Source organism: Silene latifolia, chromosome X, assembly GCF_048544455.1.
Source record: "Silene latifolia isolate original U9 population chromosome X, ASM4854445v1, whole genome shotgun sequence".
Taxonomy (NCBI): Eukaryota; Viridiplantae; Streptophyta; class Magnoliopsida; order Caryophyllales; family Caryophyllaceae; genus Silene; species Silene latifolia.
In genome coordinates, this window is record NC_133537.1 from 5776014 (window position 1) to 5801624 (window position 25611).

At 38.1% G+C, this 25611-nt stretch overlaps 2 protein-coding genes across 2 annotated transcripts; one reads left to right on the forward strand and one right to left on the reverse strand.

Moving 5' to 3' along the window:
* The first annotated feature begins 743 nt into the window (after positions 1–743).
* Positions 744–14729, forward strand: LOC141622502 (structural maintenance of chromosomes protein 5-like). The gene is made up of 30 exons (XM_074438542.1): positions 744–1018; positions 1170–1347; positions 1432–1585; positions 2389–2462; positions 3259–3408; positions 3516–3620; positions 3708–3853; positions 4527–4638; positions 4761–4916; positions 5124–5245; positions 5386–5530; positions 5844–5909; positions 6390–6521; positions 6611–6709; positions 6859–7024; positions 7115–7260; positions 7347–7410; positions 7499–7623; positions 7715–7792; positions 8832–8904; positions 10317–10420; positions 12677–12793; positions 12872–12949; positions 13076–13175; positions 13270–13324; positions 13537–13585; positions 13672–13759; positions 13840–13912; positions 14148–14251; positions 14361–14729. The coding sequence occupies exons 1-30, from the start codon at positions 981–983 to the stop codon at positions 14420–14422; spliced, it is 3159 nt and encodes a 1052-aa protein (XP_074294643.1). The 5' UTR covers positions 744–980; the 3' UTR covers positions 14423–14729.
* Positions 14730–14885: 156 nt separating this feature from the next.
* Positions 14886–23766, reverse strand: LOC141622503 (large ribosomal subunit protein uL1c-like). Its single transcript, XM_074438543.1, has 7 exons — positions 23309–23766; positions 22202–22381; positions 22032–22086; positions 20893–21020; positions 15594–15677; positions 15364–15489; positions 14886–15268 (listed from the first exon to the last, which is right to left on the reverse strand). The coding sequence occupies exons 1-7, from the start codon at positions 23645–23647 to the stop codon at positions 15131–15133; spliced, it is 1050 nt and encodes a 349-aa protein (XP_074294644.1). The 5' UTR covers positions 23648–23766; the 3' UTR covers positions 14886–15130.
* Positions 23767–25611: the final 1845 nt, after the last annotated feature.

The window sequence follows — 25611 nt, forward strand, 5'->3', positions numbered from 1 at the left end:
CGAAAATCTCAAGTCACAATATCTCGAATCACAATAAATTACCCCTAATATACAATATCTCATATCAATTCATCAGAGATAAAATCCGAAAAAATAACATCATATCATTTACCCCTAATATATTATGCAATCTTTACAACATATCAATCCCCCTTACTACTAAGAAAATAAAACTCGTAATAGTTTTTCCGCCTAAATTGCATAATCCTCATATGGGCCTATTTATTTGGATATTAAATCATTGGGAATGGGAATGAGAATGGATAACAGCCCACTAAATTGTAGTTAAACCTACATCCCACTATATCATGATAATCTAGGGTATTATTAGACAATCTCCATAATTATGCACTAAAATTATTATGCAATCATCTCCATAATTATCATCCTTCATTTGTTAGTACATATTTGATCTGATGATATAAATCTCACGAGATTTATGTCTTTAATGAATATAATAATATAATATTTATTTTTTGAATAAAGTTGACAAAGTAATTCAAGTAAAATTCATTAATTTATTCGGATTAAAAGTGTCGCCTTTCCTATTTTATTTATTTTAATAGTAAAATTTTATCAATATGATCCCCAAGAAACTGAAAATGAGTTGAATCTAATACTTTAAATGCAAACATATCTAGCAATTACATCTAAAAATTACCGTGCTGTAGCACGGGGTCTATACTAATTTTAATTAAATAAACTGCTTTTACCAAATCAGATACCTAAAATACCTTGCTAAAGGTGATTTGACCGATTTTAGTACAAGTATACAAGTAGTGGAGTTAATCCTTTAATCATTTTGGCGCCAAATTAGTGGGTCCCCTCTTCACTCCTCCATATCTCTCTCGTATTTCACAAGCATCATAAACCCTTTTTAATTTTCCCCCAAATTTTCCATGCTTCTCGTCGATTAGGGTTCCACCCATTTCATGTTCAATCCAATTAGACGACGATAATTAATTAATCACCCTTCCCCTATGGAGGAAAGACGTGCAAAACGCCCCAAAATCAACAGGTTTGCACCAATTTCTTCCTCTCTTTTATTTTTAGGGTTTGATTAATTTCGAAATTTTGTATCTTTACTGTACTTTGAATTATTTGAGATTTTTAATTTGCGTGTAATGCATAATTCACGTTTGGATTTTATGAAATTTGGTTATGTACAGAGGGGAAGATGATTATTTGCCTGGAAATATAATTGAGATAGAGCTTCACAATTTTATGACATTTAATCACTTGAAATGCAAACCGGGTTCGCGGTTAAATCTTGTGATTGGTCCTAATGGATCAGGGAAGAGCTCTATTGTTTGTTCTATCGCTCTTGGTCTAGGTGGTGATCCTCAGGTTTGTATAATTTACATTGGCCGCGTGATCTCATGTTGGCCGACCCCAAATCATTTTAGGATTAAAGTTTTGTCGTTGTTGTAGATACTCGGAAGAGCGGGAAGTGTTGGTGCTTTTGTGAAACGAGGTGAGGATTCGGGGTATGTCAAGATTACATTGAGAGGTGATACTAGTGATGATCAAATCAGCATTACGCGTAAAATTGATACAAGCAACAAGTCGGAGTGGTTATTGAATGGTATGCTTTCAAGCTAGTTTCTTTGTGTACTTGTGTTTTTACCTACGGTCATTAGTTATTAAATGGTAAGGTTTGAGTGTTTCTCGCGATATGTTGCACACACAAGCTTCTATAAGACTATAACCGGTTTAGGTTGTTTTATAATGATTGTCAATTATTGTTATGTAAATTCTCGTACCATATAGGTTGTTTAATCTGAAAGGGACTGTCTTAAGCTTGTAACATACATAATACTTTAGAGAGCTGGGTCTACATAGTGTATACAGAAACACACAAAAGTATTGTCGAAAGCCGCGTAAAAGCTCTCCTTTGTAATACTTCATGCTTTCCTTAATAAAGCAATCTTCCCCTAACACCCAGGTTGTTAGCCCGCCTTATCAGCGTTTTAGCTGAGTGCAACTAAGACATTACTGAGCATTTGGGATTTTTTTCTTTTCTGACATAACTTGTGATGGGACTGCCACTGAGGTGGCGCAGGGGTTACTCTTAGCGTGAAAACAATCATTTTGTGACATTAGGCTACTCCCTCTCCCTCTCTCTTTCTGTATTTTTAATTTTCTTGTTTTAGATTTGATTTAAACCATGAGGTTCTGTACTTGGTATAGTTTTAGAAGGCCAAGAAGTACTTCTGTGTATTCAAGTACATATTTGGTATACATTTGGGAAGAACCAATTATCGTCATATCATCTTTATTTATATTCGCTCTGTATAAAGCATAGGGATATGTTTCGCCTCCCGTCCTGTTTTTATCTTACTGGTTCTGAAATGTGAACTCTGATACATTGTTTTTTTTTTGTTATAGGAAAAATGTCAACAAAGAAAGACGTGGTTGAAGTTGTTCAAAGATTCAATATTCAAGTCAATAATTTAACACAGGTACGTTTGTTTTGCGCTGAAAAATTATTGCTCATGATAACAAGTTTGTATGCTTATTGGTATCTAAACACTCATGATAATAAGGTATTGGTGTCTAAATGTTAGAATATAAAGCTCTACTCACATGTGAGTGCCCCACATTGTAGAAGAAAGAGAGATTGTCCCACTTTATAACAAAGGGGCTACTCCTCCTATTGCCAAGTGGTTTTAGGATGGAACCTCCCTTGTGTTGTCAAGTGTTCCGTCTCTCCTCCGTTTGGGTGTGGCCGGACCCGTTTGCATGTTCTAACACTAAACACTCGTTCACCTTAGAAATTCTTCCTGTATCTGATTTACAGACCTGGCCATATCCTTCACAGGAATGCAACTTAGAAACTCCAAACAGCAACTAGATGACATTTCATCGAGTTAATAGCCATTTTTTTTGTTTTAAAGCCCTTGAAGGTTCTATCTAATTAAGATTGAAATGCTAGTCATGACCTTAAACATTGATCCAGAAGCTGAAAATTTCTTGTCAGCGTGACTCATGCATAAGATAGCCCCTGTCAATGAATTGTTTTACCCATGGCCCCGTAGGTGGTGTTAGAAAGTGGTAGTCTATTACATTTTGTCTCTAGTCTATTTGGCGATAAGCATGAACTTTCATAAGATGCTATTGTACTGGTCTTCCTTCACTGATATTTTGTGTTTCACTGTTAGTTATTTCACTTTACCGTTTTTCATCTCATCCGTATTTTGATGTGAGCTTCTGTTTATTGGCTTTTTTTTCCACTCGTGGCTGGGGAGAATCCTTCAGTTTCTTCCACAAGACAAAGTGTGCGAGTTTGCGAAGCTAAGTCCTATTGACCTGCTACGTGCAACAGAAAATGCTATTGGTGATCCTCAACTGCCAAAGCAACATAAGGATCTTATAGAAAAGAGCAGTCAGTTGGGGACACTTCAAAGAGTGAGATACTGCTCTAATGTTTCATTTTATCTTCTTTCATTTTGTTCTGTTTTATACATTATCGTCAGTTTTATCTTTTGTGTTCATGTGTTATTGATCTGTTCCAGACTGTTGACTCCAAGAAAGGAACATTAAATCAGCTTAAGGATCAACATGCTGAACAGGAACGGGAAGTTGAGCGCGTTCGTGAGAGAGAGGATCTTTTAGCTCAGGTTCTTATCTTCTAACTTATGCTGCAGACTGGGTATACAAGCCATGTCCTCAGTGACATATCCTTGTTTTTTTTTAATTACTTGCAGGTTGATTTAATGAAGAAGAAATTACCATGGTTAAAGTATGATTTGAGGAAAGCTGATTACTTGGAAGCTAAGAAGCAAGAGGCTGATGCTAAGACAAAATTCGATGCAGCTGCTACGATATTGAGCGATCTTCAAGAACCTATTCAGTATGTATTCTTGGCTATAAGTTACAAAACTGTGCTCAGCACATTTATGCTACTATGATCCACAGCGTTTTGCAGATCATAGAAATAAAGTGTGCACACTTATTCCTTTGAAGCTTTAGTTATGTGATATATATCCATCAATATTTCTAGTTCGTAAGAATCTATTGGAAGACTGCTATATCATGTTTTCATTAAAGTTTTTTTGGATGAAGCTGTAATCATCACTAATACTTGTTCTGTAACATGCATTCTTCTCCTTGGCGGAGGAATTGCGGAGATAATACTGAGATATGTCCAAAATAACTCAATGAAATGGCGATCTCCTTACAAGAAGTGTATTTTGTTTAGTCGGTTATTATTGCTCCTTTGGTTTTGCTTTAGTATGTTTTCTTTAGTTAAGTGCAATTTTTCTGCCCTGCGGTGATCTTCATTATGAACTCTTTGACTTGATATATAGTTGGATACGTGGATGTATAAGAGTCACAGTGTCAGCATTGTCATGTTGGAAGTATTTCATTAGTGTTAGTGCTGCTGTAATTTTCAATGAGGGTTTGTAATGTAAGATTATAATTCTTTTCCCCCGGACACCTTCCATTTGTGAATTTATCTAATGAACCTCTCATTCAGGACTATCTGGAATTTTCCTTCTAAAGCTCCAGTTAATCAATTTCAGGAAGCAGAAAAAAGAAAAGGCACTGCTGGACTCAAAGTGCAAAGCTGTAAACAGCAAATTAATTAATAATGCGCGGAGGCGAAGAGAACTTCAGGACACTGAAAATCAGTTGGTTAGTTAACTACTGTTGTCTCTGTCATTTTTTTTTTCTGTTCTTTTCCTATCAAGCCTTGTTTATTACTTGTATAACTTATTATCATCTTTCTTGCACTCTCTTCGGATGTGCGTTTATAGGGTGTTAAAGTTACTGGGAAATACAAAGAAATGGAAGAATTAAAGAGGCAAGGAGAATCTCGTCGACAACGGATTTTAAAAGCTAGGGAGGATCTTGCTACTTCTGAGCATGAATTGGCAAACTTGCCACCCTATGAACCCCCAAGGGAAGAGCTTGTATGTTACCTGTATCCTTATATTCTTTTTAATTAGTTAATTTTTCTTCCAGTTTAAGTCTCAACCATTGCAACAAAGCTGTTAGTGGAGTAATTAGATGAAAATTTAGGTCTATTAACACTTCCCCTTTTTCTTTTTATTATATGATATTATGCTTACTGAATTATGTGTGTAGTTTTTTTAGTATTTTTATTGGATGTATTCTAGGAACGGCTAGGGGAAGAAATTGTAGAACTTGAAGGCAATGCGAGACAAATCGGGCAGCAAAGAATGGAAAAAGTTAAAATTTTAACTCAAAACAGAAATAAGCTGGAACATGTGTCCAACAGGTACTCAGACTTTTTTTTTTTTTTTTTTTTTTTTTTTTTGTAATTGTTATTATATCTTCAATCTCAATTAAGCAATACTTAGGTGTCACGCCTTAATGATATTCTCTATTACTTGTTGAAAAATTGGGCAATACTTGCAGATTAAAAGAGATGCAAAATAGGAAGCATCAGCTCCTGTCTGAGTTGAAAAAAACTGGGGCAGATAAGATAGGTGATGCTTACAGATGGTGCTGTGAACATCGTAAGGAGTTTAAAAGAGAGGTTTATGGACCTGTTTTGCTGGAGGTATTATGACATGATCAACTTCTTCTGTAATTTCAGTATCTTGATTGTTTTAACAGTGACCTACTCACCTACATGATATTCTCTAATGTTTGATGTTAATATTCAGGTATTGATTGTCTTATGATTTAACTGTTGGCATCTTTTGTTGTCACCATCCATATAATTCTGTTTTGTTGTTTTGTTTAATTAAGTGCATAAAAGCTATGTTGTTTATTGAATTGAATTTATTTTCGAGTTCAGTGAAAACTATTACTTCTGACGTTTAAAGTAAATTGAGATGATTAGTTTCCTGCTGCACTGTGCAATTTTTTAGGTTGCTGTGAAGGTTCAATCTCATGCTGGCTACTTAGAAGGTCATGTTCCACTTTACATTTGGAAGGTAGGCTTCTCTGATTGTTTTTATCTCTTTTCACATTTCCCTAGCTAAAGTACTTTTGCGTGCTCTTACTGATGAAGGCGTTCTCTAAATTGACGTCTCTTGGTAAATGTCAATAAATGATTGATAGACTATCTGTGTACATGCTCTTAGTTTGTTGACAGTGCTAAGTTTCCTTGCTCATTTGAGCACTATCTCATACTTATTTACTAAATGCATCTTTTTTATGCTCGTGGTTGGAAATTTATCAATTTCCTCACTGATATAAATCTGAAAGTGGGTGGGGGTGGGGGTTGTTAGATAAATTATCAAGCCCTACTATTCATACGTTTAGATTGTAAATTGTAACTGTTAAGCAAGGCCATATGTATGTTGATTTTAGTTTTTAATTAATTTGCTGGGCTCATTTGCATAATTGTATCTGTTTTAAAGGTGTATTATACTAGATAGTCCATCTAATCTTGCCTTGGTTGTAAATGTTAGTCTTTCATCACTCAAGATCCAGAGGACCGGGACTTTTTGGTGAGAAACATGAAATCCTTTGACGTCCCAATTCTGAACTATGCGCCGAGTGGAGACCATTATCATAAAGGCCCCACGCAGATTTCCGAGGAGGTATATACTTTGGGGACCATGTTTTTTTCTCTGTATTGAGATGCCTATGGTCTCTGTCTATTTTTTCTTATTTTTGCTTTAATTTGCAGATGCGTGAGCTTGGGATAAATGCTCGGCTTGACGAAGTCTTTGACGCTCCTGCTGCTGTCAAGGAGGTTCTGATTAGTCAATGTGGACTTGATCATTCTGTATGCGGACTCCCCTCCTAATTGAATATTCCGAATTTTGTATTTTACACGTAGATGCTGAGAAATTATGATAGTTATCGTTCTTATTATTGGATTTCATTTAAAGGTCATACTAGTCAATTTGTTGACATATTCCAAAAATTTCATAGTTCATCGGCACGGAGGAAACCGACAAGAGGGCAGATGAGGTTCAAAAGCTGGGAATATATGATTTTTGGACTCCATCTAACCACTATAACTGGTCTAGATCTAGATATGGTCATCATGTATCTGCTAGTGTGGAACCTGTTTCTAGATCCAGACTTCTTTCTTGCAGTACGTTCTACTCGAGTGTGCTTCGATTTCTTCTTTCCAGTCTGCCATTATGACCATAGTTTTGACTAATATGAGCTGTGGTGCTTGCAGGTACAGATAATTCAGAAATTGAGAGTCTAAGGTCAACGAAACATGAGCTTGAACAGACAATCAATGAACTTGACGGAAATTGCAAATCACTTCAGTTTGATCTTAGCCAGATTGAAAATGAAGCTGCGAAGTATCGCAAACAGCGGGTATGCTTGGATCGTGAAATTCGGAAAGTATCTAAATTTATTCCTCAGAATATTTTGAAGTGTTGTGTTGATGCTGAATAATGCAGGAGGAAATCGTCAGTAAAGTGCAATATGAGAAGAGAAAGCGAAAAGATTTGGAAAACCGCATCAGTAGGCATCCCTTTTCCGTGCAATCTGCTTTTTTTGTTCTGCTCACGTACTTGTGTTTGACAGTGTTGTGTGTTCTACTATGTTTTAGATCAAAAGATGGCTAGATTGAAATCCTTTGAAGAGGAGGGTGATATTGATAGTCAGATGGCTAACCTTACTGATCAAGCTGAAAATCTTAATGTTCAGCGGCTTAGAAATGCAATTGAGATGAAGGTTGTGCTATGTTTTCTGATTTTTGCAGGTTTATTGATGTTCTTGCTGTAAGACATTTTTATGGTAAATCTGACTCAAATGCCTTTTGCAGGATGTGCTCATGGAAGCTCTTACGCACAAATGGAGTCATGCTGAGAAACACCTGTCTGTTATTGAAATTGATGCGAAGGTACTTATTCAGTTATTATTGAATTTTTTAGTGAAGCTTATCACATATTGGTCATCATCTGCCAGGAAGAGCATGGGAGACGAAATAATAAATTTGAGGGGTCTTTTGATGATTTACATGTATCTTTGCATGACCACAATACCACATTTTTAGCTCTCCAGATAATATCATTCTTAGCTGCCCCACTTCAACATTATGTTGTCAGGAAATAAGTGCAAAAGTAAACTTCATTACAACAGATTATGGTAACTCTTTTTATTAGTTAGGATTGTGAAAATTGACTCTCCTAATGTGATGGGCTGTAAGCTTATGGGTAGAAGTTCTGAACACTTGCTATGTTGATTTGCTTCTATGGTCTTGTTTTGTTCCAAACTAAAAATCTTGCTTCTCAAACTAATTTTTTTGATCATGATTGACATGATCATCAAGAACAGCAAAACCTTATACCCAACATCTTGTAATGGTGGAGATGATGTCAGAAAGTATTGTGTCATTGCGGAACTGTCTATTATGCTGTCATCTGCAGACCACCAGACCACGATGCTCATCTTTGGTCTTGATTGAAACAGCTTCTATTCGCCTCAAGCATCAGAATCTCTCAACAACCTTTTCCCAAACCTGCAACATCCCTCCTTAAAGTCCCTAATTCAAGTCCGGCAACTGTCCCTTTTGGAATCAGCTACCTAGGTTTTGGGATCAGTAGGAATAGGCAACCAAATGTTTTCTGGGTTATTTTCTTGGGAGCACCCTCTTGCCAAAACGGCAAGGGAAGGCGTGCCCCTATTAGTCTATTACACCCTTGTGGTGGGACCCTTCCCCGGACCCTCGCTTAACGGGGACGCCATCGTGCACCGGGCTGCCTTTTTTTTTTTTTTTTTTTTTCCCCTTGGGAGCACCATGCTAATTGTGATCCTAAGCTGATATTTTAACAATTTGGCTTCTTGAATTACATGCACAGTTATGATAAATTCATCCACTTTCTGTTGATTTGATATGCATGCCTCTAGACTCCTAATATATTCAATCGCAATTTCTTAAGATTCGAGAGTCTGAAGTAGAAGTGAAGGAGCAAGAAAGATTGGCAATGCAAGCAACCATGCAGTTGGAGCAATGTAAGCTACTATTGTTAGCCTTTGCTCCTGGATTGCCTGTGATGGATTTTCATGTTTGATATCTTTTCCATGCCTTGCCCAATTTAATATCTTTCTATCAATTATGGAATGCTACGTGTTAGCTGATATTTAACGACCAGGAAAAACACTTCCAACTGTTATTTGCTTAATAATTTCACAGAAGTGGCCCTTGACATGTACAACAGATTTAAATGATTTGGCTAACTGATATCCCTTACATTGAAAGAAAAATCTATATCTATATATGTTGTTAAAACTTAGAATTTAGGACTGTGATTTTTTATTGAACCCTCTTTTATATAATGTGCTTGTTTATGGAGGACTTACGAGTGCTATATTGCTGATTAAGCTCAAAGCTATTATTGATCTCCGCTTTCAGTCTTTGTTTTAATTTCGATCTTGAGAAGTGATAGCTTTCAACCCATATAAAGATAGAGAACTGTAATAGTGGTCACTATTTAATTTTTTGTGATTGCTTCTAAGTTATAACTATCACTTATGGAAAAGTATGGACTTAGCCCGAGTCGTCTGAGTTCTTGTAGGGGAAGAGGCATTACCTTTTTAGATCTTCTTTGTTCTTTCTTTAATTTTAGCTGTTTCTGTTTGTTAGTTAAATTGCTTTGCCAATGATTCTCCTGTGAAGGAGGAGCTTATGGAAATGACAGCTCCTACCTTTTGTAACCCGCTTTCTCAAAACTCCTACCTGACTAAAAAACACCTACCTTCTATAATAATTTGAATCCAAAACCCTACCTAATAAACATTCTGGTGAAAAGAAAATAACTTCTGTTAAATTCAAAATATCTCCCCAAATCATTATTTTTATTTCCCTGCTCTTTTCGCCAACCTCTCTTCTCCGTGTTCTTCCTTCTTTCATTGGACTACTTTAATTGAATCTCTTAAAATTCTTATGCTTTTTCTTCTTTATCAATTTTACATTTTCCCTCAGAAATTTAATGATTAGCAAGGTAAAGCAAGGTTCATTACTTTTTCTTCCTTTCCATCTTTTAAATCCCACCTTTCAGAAATGTCACCTTCTATCTCTTCCACCTCTTTAACTAAGAGAAATGTTGTCCATTTTCATCAAGTATTTTCTAAATCTTCTGGAGTTGGGCATTTTACACTAGGTACGTTTTTTGAATTTTTTTAGAAATTTGGAAGTTTTGAAAAAGAGGGTTAGAAACTTTTCCCGTGTATTTCCATTAGTTGCTTGTATTACAGAGGGTTAGAAGAAGTGAATATAACATCATTTCATTCAAGTTTTCCCGGTATTTCCATTAGTTGCTTGTTTGTACTCAATATGCTTGATCCAGTTTTTCTTATTTGCTGTTAAAATGACTAGAAATCTAGCTTTTGGAAAAGTATTTTGACTTCTTTAAGTTGCTAATTAGGTACCAAGGAAGTTGAACGCCGCAGGGAGCTGCTTCAAGATGCCAAGAATCATGCAGAATCTATCGTGATAATCACTCCAGAGATTCATAATGCTTTTCGTGAGGTATGTGTGCATGTGCAATGTTCTCCCGTCCACATTCTTGTGTAAATGGAACAGATTTTGAAGTCTGTGTCTCATCTATGCTTTTGCTGCTAGCTCTGTTCAAATATTTTTATCCATAAAAATTTTAGCTTTGTTTAACTATATCAAACTATCGTTGCCGTGGGCATTTGTTCAAATTGTTATTCATAGTGTCGGTGATAAAATCATGAGTGGTGGCTGGAAGGTTATCACCTTTTAATGATTAATACTAAAACTTCAGTGGGAGATGGATGAAATGTACATTCACTTCTTTACGGTTTATTGAACTGGAGATGCCAATTTTATACTTTGAAAAGCTCATTCTTCTAATGTTTTTGAGTTGCAAATCTTTTTTGACGTCTTCCGCTAGATCACTTCCATCTATTTTGAGCGTACATATTAAAGGCACATGGAAATTTAATGGTTCACTGAATGTAAGAGGCCTGTGCACACAAAGGTAATAGGAAGAATTAACGCTTGTGACAATCTTCGGAGAAGTCTGCTGCTGTTGATCATATGCGTGTTATCTATTCCTCCATTGAGCTGTTTCTCATAATTGTGGTTGAGGTTGAGTGGTATTAGAAAGGAGCAGTGGGTTAGTCTTTAATCAGTGGTCGAGGCTTGGGAGTTAGAAAGTGGGTAGGAACTATCAACTATGGATATGTGTGGTGCTAGCCCTGTTGTATCAGTTTGATCAGAATTCATGTTTATTTATGGGGGTCAGAAGTTTTTCTATTTTGTTTTCATTACTAATGGAGTGAAAGATGTACTGCTCTAAATTGCTATTCTAGTGCTAGCAAAGTTGGTCTCCTATGTTGCATGGACTCGCATGTGGATTTTTTTTGCATTTAAGGCTACTCAACAACTGTTACTGTGTTGCTTGCTCTTTTCGCTGTCTTCGTGCTGCAATGATTTCATTTGTTTAAACAATTGTGATTTTGTACAAATGTTTAAATTGCCGTTTGTTTGATTGGGTGGTGGATTTTGCCCTTGTTGGGTTTTCTTGTTTATTTGTTTAGTTTGTTTGTTTGTTTGTTTGCATTTGAGGTTTTGAGTGATCTGGCCAAAACTTTTGAGGTATCTATTAGTTAAAATTGGCAGTGTCAGAACTTATATGTAGCAATTTTCTATCAGCTATTTACCTTCTATATTATTACTTCCTACACCCACTTACCCCGCAATTTGCGGAAGCCATTGATGCATTGGGTTAATATTATTGTTGTATTACTACAAAATAGATCATATTAGGTTTAATTCACCCAGATCTTTCATCTCTTTCCGCACCATGTTCCTTAGGGCCATGATTGCCACCATGGGTGTGCGTAGAGCTGCCAAGTCTGACCCGACCCGAACCCGAAAATATTGAGACCCGAAACCGACCCAACCCGTGACCCGGCGCGGCCCGATTATTAGTGACCCGAACCCGACCCAGACACAGACCCGACCCAATATTGACCCGACCCGCTGCTGACCCGATTAAATTGATGACCGGACAATTATTAAGCTTAATTTTGATGAAAATGAAAGTGATTTTGTGTTTAGATTGATATGTTTGACTTAGTAATGAAGTAATTAAACCAAATAATAGGTTAAAAACTAAATTTAATGGCAAAAAATTGTAGTAATGCGATTAAGTAACCGGACCCGACCCAATACATCATTTGACCCGACCCCATAGCGACCCGAACCCGATATGACCCGACCCGACGCAAACCCGACCCGACTGACCCGATTGCCACCCCTAGGTGTGCGTGAACATATTTTCCGTTTAATATAACTGAAGGTTCCAGTCTTATGAAGAGCGTTTTCAGTCCATGATAGCCTGAGGCTGCAGTTTAATTTCTGTTATCTGCTCCCTTGTGTTCGGATATTAACATTTTGTCCTTAAAAATTAAAGTGTGAATCTTCTTGGTCTGAACTCCAGCAAATTTCGACATTTAACAGTGGAAGTTTGCTCTTCAAGGAAAACAGGTAGAATCCAATGGTGTCTGAAAGTTATTTAGGTTTTGATCTTTTTAAGTAAGAATAAAGAAGAAACAATTATTGTTCTTTTGGCATCGAGAGATTTGAGAAGTTGCTGCTATGGTTGTAGTATCTATTTCAATTTATCTTTTGACATTGAGAGATTTGAGAAATTGCTGCTATGATTTTAATGTCTATTTTAAAACATTAAATATTCTTTGCTAAGGAAAAGCTGTTTCTCCTACATCTACTCACCGGTCAGTTTGTTGCTGCCAGATGCCTACTACCATTGAGGAACTTGAGGCTGCCATTCAGGATAATTTAGCGCAAGCTAGCTCCATTTGCCTTCTTAATAAAAATGTCTTGGCGGAATATGAAGCACGACAGGAAAAGGTAAGACGGAGGATGTACTTTTTTCGTCAGCTGTCTTATTTGAGTTTCTTTCTCTGAGTAATTATTGTGCACTTTCAGATTGAATCTTTAACAAAAACACTTCAAGAAGAGGAACTGGAATTGATGACTCGTCTAACTGAAATAGATAACTTAAAGGTGAGAACTAGAACTGTTATGTATGCAATTGGATTTTTGAGAGTCAACACAATTTATACTGGCCCTACTAATCCTAGATTAGTCTTTCCAAACACTGTTTTTTAAAAATTGTTATGGTTATTACAGGCTAGTTGGCTTCCGGCACTGAGGAGTCTTGTGGCACAGATCAATGAAACATTTAGCCGTAACTTCCAACAAATGGCTGTTGCTGGAGAAGTATCATTAGGTATTCAAGTCGATCAGTTTATAAAATCGAAACCATTTACTGGTAACAAAAGTATTACTGTCTTATAGGCTGACAAGTCTACTAATCGTTGCAGATGAGCATGACATGGATTTTGGTGCATACGGTGTAGTTATTAAAGTGAAGTTCAGGTAACTCATTTCAAATCATTATAGTACATGTTTTACTTTCCTTTTATTTAAGGTTCTGAGGTCTGCTTTGTTTCTTTGCCTCTCTTTTTCTGAATTTTCTTTGCTTACTATGTCAAGCTAACATGGCATGGCTCAAAAAATATTCCTGATAGTGCAAAAAACGAGCTTATTTTCTCCCCGTTTCTTGAATCTGGTTGCTTTTGTGTTTTTAGGCAAGCTGGCCAACTCCAAGTACTCAGTGCTCATCATCAATCTGGAGGGGTATTGCTGATATTCGGTTCTTTCTGCTATTACTGAATTTAATTGACTCTGCCCTAGTCCTTACAGACCTGTTTTGTATATTATAGGAGCGATCAGTTTCGACGATACTGTACCTTGTTTCTCTTCAAGATCTTACGAATTGCCCATTTAGAGTTGTTGATGAAATTAATCAAGGTAATTGTTTGAATTTTGATAATTGTTCAGAGAAAATAAAAAAAATTGCTTGTTTTTAATTAGGCTTGATGTTTTTCTAGGAATGGATCCTATCAACGAGAGAAAGATGTTTCAGCAGTTAGTCACAGCTGCAAGTCAACCAAATACGCCACAGTAAGAAAATATTGATTAAGGTCTTACTTTTTTATTTATTTATTGGAAGTTCGACTATCCCACATGAATGTTTCTTTCCTATGTCGAGGGAATGTGGGTTGAATTAGAGGTTATCTAAATCTCGCACAGGTAGAGACTAGTAAAGTTTCACCGTGATGTACTTGGAAATTTGATATGTAATCGACAATGTTATCCCCTGTTTTTAGTTTGACAAGAATTTATGTTGCCTTGACAGGTGCTTTTTGCTGACACCGAAACTGCTGCCAGACCTTGATTATAGCGAAGCATGCAGCATACTGAACATTATGAATGGACCTTGGATTGAGGAACCTGCTAAATGTAGGGCAGGCTGTTTTTGTTGATACCACTAGTTATCCTTCTTCACTTTACCTTACTGACCAGACCGAGCTAATGACATCTTTTTTTGTTATGTTTTTTTTTTATCCAGTGTGGAGCAATGGCGAGTCTTGGAGTTCTGTCAACAGGCTTTTGGGTCGAACTCAATGCTGAATATATCAGATTTCCTAGTAATTAATCAATTGTACATACATACTCAAACAAACTCGTCTGATTTGCTAGCGTCAGAATTCCTGATTTATTTTGCCTATTTTGCCTATTTCACTTCTGTCCTGATTTGGTGGCCGAATTTTGTGTGCTGCGATTTATTACTGTAATTTTTTCCCTGGAATCCAGATGACAATGGACAGCTTGAGTTTTGATGCGCAGATAGAGCGTATTTCAAATTGGTGATATTTGTATCCTTACGGAATGTAATTTTTCCTTTTAATAAGAAAAGAAAATTAGATTAATACTTTAATGCGGAGTATAATGATATTTAGCATATGGGATGCACCAATAACGAAATACTCCGTAATTCTTATTGTTTCATTAAGAAATGCGATTAAATACATAACTTGAAAACTTGAAATATTGAGTTTTTATTTTAAACAGTGCAAGATGAAAGTGGAAATAATTAAGAAAAGAAGTGAGTACTATTTACTTACCTCATAAACTTACGTACAAATTCGTGTATTGATACAGTATTAAGGTAAAACGTCGCGATCAATAATATAATGCTTAAGACGATGTTACAAGTAATTCCTTTTCTTCATCCTGCTCGAGTGGCTGCGTTCAGTAACACCACGATGACTTAACTGCCACAACTTTTAGCATGAAGCCTAAGCAAAAAGTTGAAAAACAAAATCTACAGACAGCTAACTACGCATTTGATTGAAGTTTGAAATCGAGCATTTCCCTGATGTTTAATTTAACAGACGGGCCCATCGACGAGCTTATATGAGCGCTTTTCCAGTATATTCCCTTTGCACCTGATGGCTTATTAGCCTCCACCGATTTCTGGGGAACCGTGATTACAGATTAGACATGCTAATAATATGGAATCGTACACGTGGTAAATTCATGTGGAAAGAAGGAAGAATGAAGATACATACAATTGTAGCAAACAGGTTTGCTAGGAGATCATCTTCCTCAAAGTTTACTTTCCCGAAGGGTATGTGGACGATTCCAGTTTTATCAGCCCTGTACTCCACCTTCCCTTTCTTGAATTCATCTATTGCCTGCAAACCCACAATGACGCTTCTTGCTTATGCTGTACCAATCAGAACATAAACTAGGGAAACGATCTCCCAAATTGCATTGGTCGAAAATGATTTAGTTTTACCTGGCGTATGTTTGTTGCGACAGTACCAGCTTTTGGATTCGGCATAAGCCCTCGTGGCCCTAATATTCTTCCTAGACTGGCTACCTGTAGTTACAAGTTAAAACGAGTCCAAATTAGTCAGGAATATTTGTCATCAACAATTCTCGCAACTGCTCTAATAATATCTTTAGAATCTAAAAGAGCATACTCTCATACAAGAACTGCTAGCTTCTAGGGTTAACTGACTTAGGAAGGACAACGCATGCTGACATGCACATCATTGATGACAAATCTTCTCTCGAAATTAAAATGACCATCATCCTCGCACATGAATATACGCATGTAACAGGAAGTTGTAGCTAGGGATTAAGTTGCATCATGATAGAATATATGTAATTATTCGGTAGTTATTTGTTACTTATTATGTTGTATATGTTTCCGATATATTAGCCTAGAATATCTCTTTGTAATATTTGGTAGAGTTGTATTTAAACTAATTCCTAATCAATGAGAAGATCAAGCATTATCTTCCTTTATGGTATCAGCTTCCTAGGGAAACAATCCTCAAAACGCTTCCGCACGCAACCCTAGCCGCCGTCTCCTTTCACGGCTTGCTTCTCTTCTTCTCTTTTCTTCTTCCTTTTCTAATCTCAGTCCTCACGACATACCAATGGCCCCTGACGCTTCCACACAAATGAACACCAAGTCAGGTTTCCATCCGGCCCTTGCCGTGAACAACATCAAGCACCATGTCACCGTCGAACTTGGCATGGACAACGATCAATACCCACTTTGGGTGATCCTTTTCACGAATCACGCGAAATCCAACCGCGTGCTTCACCATATTGTTGAACCGAAAGGTGGCTCGAAGGCTCCTTCTACCGAGGAAGAGAAAGAGCTCTGGGAAACTCTCGATGCTACGGTTCTCCAATGGATTTATTCCACTATCACCACTGAACTCCTGGAGACAATTGTTGAAGCCGACTCGACGGCCATGGCAGCATGGAAAAGGCTTCAAGATATTTTCCAGGATAACAAAAACTCTAGGGCGGTGACCCTTGAACAAGAGTTTTCTCATATCGCCATGGCGGATTTCTCTTCCGTCTCAGCGTATTGTCAGCGTCTTAAATCACTTGCTGATCAGTTGAAGAATGTTGGGTCTCCGGTTACGGAGACACGGTTGGTTCTACAATTGGTATCCGGTCTCACTGATGCCTATCGTCACGTTGGTACTATAATTCGTCAACAGGATCCGTTGCCTCCTTTCTTCCGCGCTCGCTCTATGTTAACCCTAGAGGAGGCTGGTTTTGCTAAGGAGGCTGCCACTACTTCCTCGACTGCTCTCTTTGTTCAAAACGGAGGGGGAGTCGGTGGAACATCCGGGGCTAAGTCGCCAACGAACACCACCAACAACAAAAACAACCGTGGAGGCAAGAAGAAAAATGGAGGGAACAAAGGCGGGAAGAACCAAAAACAGCAAGCTGCTTCTTCGACCGCCCCTGCGCTGACATCCTTGCCCTCTGTTTCTGGTCAGCACTGGACCCCTCCTGGATACGGTCAGTGGGGGTGGCCACCCTCTCCTTGGGGATATCCACCCTGCCCTTACCCCTCGGCTCCATGGTTTCGACCCAGCATGGCTCGTCCTCAACCAGGCATCCTTGGACCACGGCCTGCTCAAGCTCATGTGGCTGCTGATGGCTCAATTCCAAGTCACACTGATATTGAAGCTGCTATGCTTACCCTCGGCCTCACTCCACCGGACCCATCTTGGTTCATGGATACGGGCGCGACCTCTCATATGACCGCCAATTCAGGTACTCTCTCGTCTTTTGTTAATTCGAGTGCTCCTCATGGTATTATAGTCGGAAATGGTCATTCAATTCCAGTTAATGGTTACGGCAGTTAATGGTTACGGCACTGCTACACTACCCAAACCCCATCCCCCTTTAGTCCTTAACAATATCTTACACGCACCCAAGTTAGTCAAAAACTTAATATCCGTTCGAAAATTTACAACCGATAATTCGGTCACTGTTGAATTTGACCCATTTGGCTTTTGTGTGAAGGACTTACGGACGGGGACACATCTGATGAGGTGTAATAGTCGCGGCAATCTGTATCCCATTTCCACTCCGTCAACCATCGAGTCCAGTACCAACACGGCGCTGTCTGCCATTGCCCCGTCTCTCTGGCATGATCGTTTAGGTCACCCAGGGGACCCGGTTTTTCATTCTCTTAAGCGCAATAATTTTATTGAATGTAATTTGAATTCAAAACCTTCATTTTGTCATTCTTGTCCTAAAGGAAAACATGTTCGTTTATCGTTTGCTAATTCTATTACGCATACTTCTTTGCCTTTTGATATTTTGCATTGCGATCTTTGGACTTCACCAGTTCTTAGTTCATCCGGTCATAAATATTATCTGATCATTTTAGATGATTTTAGTAATTTCCTATGGACCTTTCCAATTGCAAATAAATCAAATGTTTATCCCACCTTGGTTAAATTTCATGCTTACATCCAAACTCAGTTTGAACGCAAAATAAAATCGATCCAATGTGATAATGGAACGGAATTTGTCAATGGACCTTTTCGAAAATTTTGTGAGGATCATGGTTTGGTTTTTCGCCTCTCCTGTCCGCACACGTCTTCCCAAAATGGTAAGGCTGAGCGCAAGCTTCGTTCTCTCAATAACATTGTTCGCACTCTTTTATTTCATGCGTCTATCCCTGCAAAATTTTGGCATCATGCGTTAGAAATGGCTACTTATTTATCGAACATTCTTCCGAGTAAAGTTATTGCCTTTCGTACTCCCCTGTCCATGTTATTTCATAGACATCCGACTTACTCTCATCTGCGAGTCTTTGGGTGTTTGTGCTTCCCTCTGGTCCCCTCTACCACAATCCACAAACTACAACCTCGTTCTAGTCCCTGTGTCTTTCTTGGTTATCCACCAAATCATAGAGGGTATAGGTGTTTTGATATGTCGTCTAATAAAGTTATCATTAGTCGTCATGTTATCTTTCATGAGTCCAGCTTTCCTTTCTCTAAGGTTCATTGCCCCGACTCAAACACTTATAAATTTTTGGATGATGGGTTCTCTCCGTATGTTCGTTATCACTTAACCCATACCTCGACTCCTTCGTCCTCCCCTGGTTCCCCTGCCACGTCTCTGCAACCACAGCCCAATACTGCTCCCCCTTTCCCAACCCGTGTTTGGCCTACTAATGTGACGGTTTATAACCGTCGACAGCCCACACCCGCTGCAACCGAACCATCAGCTACTCAAAATATCCACACCAGTACGCCCCTTTCCAAGCCTACCACTCGTAGTGACCATGGTATTTATAAACCCAATCCTAAATACCTGAAACCACCTACGACCCACAATCTTAGCCACACTGTTGCCCTCTCGCCATTACCTCGCAACCCTGTGTCAGCTATACGTGATCATAATTGGAAAATGGCCATGGATGATGAATACACCGCTCTAATTAACAATGAGACGTGGGAGTTAGTTCCTCGTCCTCCTAATGTTAATGTCATACGGTCTATGTGGATATTTCGTCATAAATTTAATGCTGACGGTTCTTTTGAGAGGTATAAGGCTCGTCTTGTAGGTGACGGAAAAACTCAGCAGGTTGGTGTTGATTGCGGGGAGACATTCAGTCCAGTGGTCAAACCGGCCACTATTCGTACCGTTTTATGTCTTGCTTTATCGAAGAAATGGGTTATTAATCAGCTAGATGTTAAAAACGCTTTCCTTCATGGAGCTCTTAATGAAACTGTGTACATGCACCAACCGCTTGGTTATCGTGATAAAAATCGCCCGGACTATGTTTGCTTACTACGGAAATCGCTATATGGTCTCAAACAAGCACCTCGTGCTTGGTACAAACGTTTTGCGGATTATGCCGCTACTCTTGGCTTTACTCATAGCAAAGTTGATCACTCCCTGTTTGTTCTTCGACAAGGTAATAACATGGCTTATTTGTTGCTCTATGTTGATGACATCATATTGACTTGCTCTTCTGAAGCTCTACGTGCTACCATTATGAGTCGCTTACATTCCGAGTTTGCAATGAAAGATTTGGGCTCTCTTCATTATTTCCTGGGTATTTCGGTTACTCACCATTCCCAAGGTATGTTCCTGTCTCAATCTAAGTATGCCGAGGAGATTATTGAACGGGCTGGCATGTCGTCATGTAAGCCGTGTGCTACTCCCGTCGACACTAAGTCCAAGCTTAGTCTTTGCCTCCACCACTCCTTGTCTTTGATCCTTCAGTCACGACGCGTCTTCTTTGGTGCCTTGCAAGTATCTCACCTTTACACACCGACATTTCTATGCCGTGCAACAGGTTTGCTTATTTATGCATAATCCTATGGATGTTCATATGCATGCTCTTAAGCGTGTTATTCGGTATATTCGTGGTACTTCAGCTCGTGGGTTATGGATCAAACCGTCTTCTGTTAAGTCTCTCACGGCTTATACGGATGCTGATTGGGGTGGGTGTCCCGACACACGGCGTTCTACGTCGGGCTACTGTGTGTTTTTGGGCGACAATCTGATTTCTTGGGCGTCTAAACGGCAGCCAACTTTATCTCGATCAAGTGCTGAATCCGAGTATCGAGGCGTCGCTAATGTGGTCTCTGAATCATGTTGGTTGCGCAACCTTCTTGTTGATTTACAGGTTCCTCTCTCTAAGGCTACTCTTGTTTATTGCGACAATGTTAGCGCAATTTATCTATCGGCCAATCCAGTGCAACATCAACGGACTAAACATATAGAAATGGATATACATTTTGTCCGAGAAAAGGTGGAACGTGGTGAGGTTCGTGTTCGTCACATTCCATCCCGGTTCCAAATTGCGGATATCTTCACTAAAGGCCTTCCCTTAGTTCTTTTCGATGATTTTCGAGACAGTCTCAATGTCCGTGATCCTCCCGTTTCGACTGCGGGGGTGTGATAGAATATATGTAATTATTCGGTAGTTATTTGTTACTTATTATGTTGTATATGTTTCCGATATATTAGCCTAGAATATCTCTTTGTAATATTTGGTAGAGTTGTATTTAAACTAATTCCTAATCAATGAGAAGATCAAGCATTATCTTCCTTTACATCATCCATCCAACTATCAAAATTTCAAGCAGGAGCAATATTAAAGGTCTCAGAGTTCACGCTTCAATGATTGAACATTTGTACTAAAACTTATTCGGGAAAATATTGCACTAATATCACTGAATGTTCAATAGTATATAGCACAAGCAATAGGATTTAAAAGTTGAAAGCAAATAATGGGAGACTCCCTTGCTAACCTTAGGCATCATGTCTGGAGTAGCAATCAATTTATCGAAGTCCATAAATCCACCCTTTATCTGTTCTATCAAATCTTCACCACCAACTATATCAGCTCCAGCAGCATTGGCCTCATCGACCTTGTCACCTGAAATATCAATTTTTGGATAAATAATTTTTTTTAAGAGTCTATTAGCAGAAACACACCGCACAAGACTCAACTTACACTTTTACTTTAAGAAGACGATTATTTATCTGATCTTGAAAATTTCCAATTGTAATGTCATACAGTAATTTCAGCTTGCCGTTTACTAAGGTGGCATCTATGAAGTCGGAGAATCATTGAAAAACAGAAAAACAAATCAGTTCAGGCTTTCTTTGCTTGACATTTTGGTTCTGTTGAAAGTCAGGGATGTGGATTTTTGAGAATTGATAGCATTTGAAGTCAGAATCATGAAGGTGACCCCTTCAACCCCTCCTTTGCCTCAGGATGATTGAATAATGAGTACTCGAACTATTATCGATCGACTTAACCACATGGAATTTATTCAACAATCAGAAAATATTAAGCAAAACTAGTATATCCAAAATTAATAGCTTCAAGGACAAACTTTTGTTCACAGTTCCTTTAGCGCACAAGTCAAGAATTCTTCATGTATCCTGATATACAACTTGGCTTCTCTTTCGAGTAAAGAGCAGCCATAAAACTAGCTTCAGGAAGGATCCTATAAGACACTGTCAGAAATTAATCCTAATTGATAGCTATAGGCCTATAGCTACAAAAGGTGAAATGCGGGCAGCTGATATTTAACAAATAACAGATTATTTGAGACTAAACTCCATAGTTATGCAAGGTACCTATTGCCAATTTTAATCCTATCCTCGCAATTTTTTAGCGGTTATAGGATTTGTCAGGAACATGTTCCTAGTTAGCTTTATTTCTAACTTATTCAGACCTAACTACTCTTCCTCTGCTCTCTTGATATGTTGTTGACAACACACATTGGTGACGGCAGTACAATACTTCCAACTGTAAAGATATGTGAAGTATCCACTGAAGAATTTCTAGGGAGAGAAAAAAAAATTGTCACACACAGCCATTACAAACATAGCGTTGATTACTTCAACCAGCACGTGGACAAATTACTGAAATTCTTACCTTGCGCTAGAACAGCAACTTTAACTGTTTGTCCAGTCCCCTTGGGCAAATTCACCTACATAGGAATGAATACCTTTAGCATAAATAACAGCTTCTCCCTACTCCAACCAGAAGAAAGGCTAGACAAAAGTGAAGGAACACGAAGCCTATTGAGAAGACTGAAGACTCACAGTTGCTCTTAGCTGTTGGTCATTGTATTTAGGGTCAATATTCAGACGGAAATGAACCTCTGCAGTTTCTACAAACTTTGTGTTGCTCATCTGCTTCATCAAAGATATAGCTGTCTTCAAGTCATATTCTTGTTTAATTTCTCGGAACTTTTGAATTTCCAAGAACCTCTTGGACCTTGTCTGCCAATATATGGTGACAAGTTCAGTAAGCATAAATTAGAATTCCTGATGTGGATCATAATTCATAACAACAAACAAAATATTGAATATCTCTTTACTATCTTCAGTCCGCGTTTAACCTAATCATCAAAATATATACTAGTCCGGAATGAATTGGCTGTCCCACACCCATCCCCATCTGAATTTATACACCAAAACAAAGAGAGGCTACTTCTGAACGCCCTATAACGAAAATTGGGTAGAGAACTGCATCATCTAACAATTGCTGCTCTTCATTCAGCACAAGAAGACGAGTCATAATCCACTGTCTCAAGTGCCTAATACAGACTAGGGGTTCCGATGTAGGTAATCTAAGCTCTTTGTTAGAATGACACACTATGTTTCAAAATGACCCATAATGACAATTGCGTCGAGCAGTCCAGGATTTCCCTTTAGGGAGGGCGAAAAATCTCAGCGGGGACGAACTGGTAATGCTACAGAGTAAACCTCGGAAAAAATTGAAAATTTTAGCTAAAAAATTCGAAATTTCCAATCTCCTGCTAGCCCCCCTAAATCCGCCACTGGCGTCGAGAATTGCATCATACAGATACTGTTGCTCTTCAATCTTTCATTCAGTACAATAAACACAGTCAGATTAACAATTCATTTCGCTTTATTCTGGCTTTTTCCTAGGGCAAACAATTGTAATCTTTAACTCCCACTGGAAAATGAAGAACAACCACAATGCAGCACGTAAATTAATAATTAATAAACAATACTTTCCAATTCAAAATTTTGCTGCAATAAACATAGAAAGAAACAAAATTTGACATAAAACCCAGAATTAAAATCAATCAATAAGCCAACATTCATTTAATTAAAGTACCCGTCACAGAGAATAAAAAAGGTAAACAAATGATCGAGACAGAGCGAGTATATAAGAAATACCCGGTCTCGCTTTAAAGGCAAGGCAGCTTTGCCAGTCTTAGGCTTAGAACGAGTAACAGTTGCAACACGACCAGTCCCTTCTTCTTCTTCATCATCAACAGAAGTTTCAACCTCAGCTTCGGCCGCAACGGCAGCAGTAACAACATGAAAAGAACCAAACTTGGAAGTTAAAGTGTCAAAGTTGACACCTTTTTTGGTGAAAATTAGAGGGGAGAGAGTAGAAGTAGGGGTAAAAGGTAAATGGGTTTTGAAAGAAGGTGAAAAGATGGGATTTTGTTGGTGGAAATGGAAGGAAGAAGAGAGGGTTAGTGATGGTGGTGCAGTTGAAGTGGAAGCCATTGTTGCTGTTGTTCAGGGAATGGAAGGGGAATCAAGTCTAAGTGAAAGGCAAAATGATATAGGCTCACTTGTGATAAGAGGATAAGAGGAAGGTGCAATCAATTTGCGAGTGAGACTTTGAGAGATAGGTGGAACCGTGGAAGTGGTAATAGATGGCCCGACTCGAACCGACCGAAACTCGATCCGATAAAATCTAATTACAGATCTGAACTTGACTTGATTTGTGGTTAAACTGATTCAGATCAAGTCGGATTGGGCGTGTTGGTATATTTCTTGAGTTCTTGTTATCGGTAAATGCTAGGTGTATTTTAATCGAGTTATCTCTGATACGGGTTATGATTGATTATTTTTAGTATGGATCGATAGGGAAGGGTGATTCTTTGCCCATTTGACCCGCTTCATTCAACTCAACAAAACTGACCAACTCGATGCTTGAATTATGTAACACGGAAAAATGGCTCAATGTTCAAACTGAACAGACTTTACACGTACTTTTGACTCAGTTTAAAACGCACGATTGACAAAGTTTAAATCACTCGACCCCAAATAATCTGATTTAAAACAATCTAAAGTAATCTAGAGTGACTTGAAATGACTAGCACCCGAGAATCAGTAAGTTCGACATGGCTTGATCGTGGAGTATTTTTACCCGTTTTTCAAAATGTAGGCTTAATATCTCTAAATGTATCTATTTCAAACCATAAGACAATTCGGTTACCCTAAGTCACTTTAATATGTCATAGAGGGATTGTAGTGCGAATTTCGAGACATTTTATTATGGGGCCAAGTCGACCCCAAAACCGTTGGATAATAACCTTCAAAATCAAAGGTTTTTGGCGATCTCTGGAATCTTAAAAGATTTTTTCGCTTAAAGTTATCTATAAGGCCATTATGTGTTTGAATGAATGTCGGATGTTCAGTTCCCTTTTAAAACGACAAAAAACGAAGAATACAACTTGTGTTTGTCTACTAACGACACGATCCGAAAAATAGGGTTTAATGATTATAAAAGTTTTTATTTCAGACCATATGTGAATTCGGTTACCCTAAGTCATTTTTATATGTCCTAAAGGGTTTGCGGAGCGAATATCAAGACATTTAATTTCGAGGTCCAGTCGACCCGAAAACCGTGGATAATACTCCGTAACTTTCAAAATCGGCAGTTTTGGAAATCTTCAAAATCCGGAAAGATTTTTTGCTAGATGCTTGTCTATGGGGTCATTATGTGTTTAAATGACTACTTGATGTTCAGATCCCAAACATAAATGAAGAATAAACTTGTTTCGTCTATTGCCAACACGATCCAAAAAGTTGGCTTAATGTCTATAAATCTCTCTATTTCAAACCAATGTCAGTTTGGTTACCCTAAGTCATTTTTATATGACATAAAGGGATTGAAGTGCAAAATTCAAGGCATTTTATTCCGTGGTCCAGTCAACTCGAAAACCGTGGATAAGAAACTTCAAAATCAGCGGTTTTCAAAGTTCGAAAATATTTTTTGTTGAATACTTATCTATAGGGCCATTATGTGTGTAAATAACTATCAAATGTTCGCAACATCCGTGTAAAACTTGGCCCATGTTTTACTCAAATCCATATTTAATGGACTCAATCAATATACATCTCAAAAGTAGGCCCAAATGGGAGACGAATCCAAAATTTCTAAAAAAATCCGATTCAAACCCGACTCGACGGCCTTGCAATAAGACACTACATAGAAATATCAACCTGACTCGAAGGTCCTATTACTTTTTGTTGAAACGAGTTGAACTGAATTGAATGAAGCTGAACTAAGCTTAATTGTATGAAGTTGAGGTGAACCTAATGCAGATGAAGTAAGAGTTAATTTTGTGAAGAGATATCTACACAGAACTAACTGAAACTGAACTAAATAGAGCTGAGCTAAGCTGAGCTAGTGAGCTAAAATTAAGCCAGAAAGTAGTAATTGAAGGTATTATGCTAAG

What these genes read in the sequence shown, in the direction of transcription:
- LOC141622502 (XM_074438542.1), top strand. Translation starts at nt 981, where the DNA reads ATGGAGGAAAGACGTGCAAAACGCCCCAAAATCAACAG. An exon ending in AGGACACTGAAAATCAGTTG is followed by an intron (nt 4,639 to 4,760) that starts GTTAGTTAACTA and finishes GTGCGTTTATAG; the next exon opens with GGTGTTAAAGTTACTGGGAA. An exon ending in ATGGACCTGTTTTGCTGGAG is followed by an intron (nt 5,531 to 5,843) that starts GTATTATGACAT and finishes GCAATTTTTTAG; the next exon opens with GTTGCTGTGAAGGTTCAATC.
- LOC141622503 (XM_074438543.1), bottom strand. Translation starts at nt 23,647, where the DNA reads ATGGCTTCCACTTCAACTGCACCACCATCACTAACCCTCTCTTCTTCC. An exon ending in ACCAACAGCTAAGAGCAACT is followed by an intron (nt 22,087 to 22,201) that starts GTGAGTCTTCAG and finishes ATTCCTATGTAG; the next exon opens with GTGAATTTGCCCAAGGGGAC. An exon ending in CTCCAGACATGATGCCTAAG is followed by an intron (nt 15,678 to 20,892) that starts GTTAGCAAGGGA and finishes TTGTAACTACAG; the next exon opens with GTAGCCAGTCTAGGAAGAAT.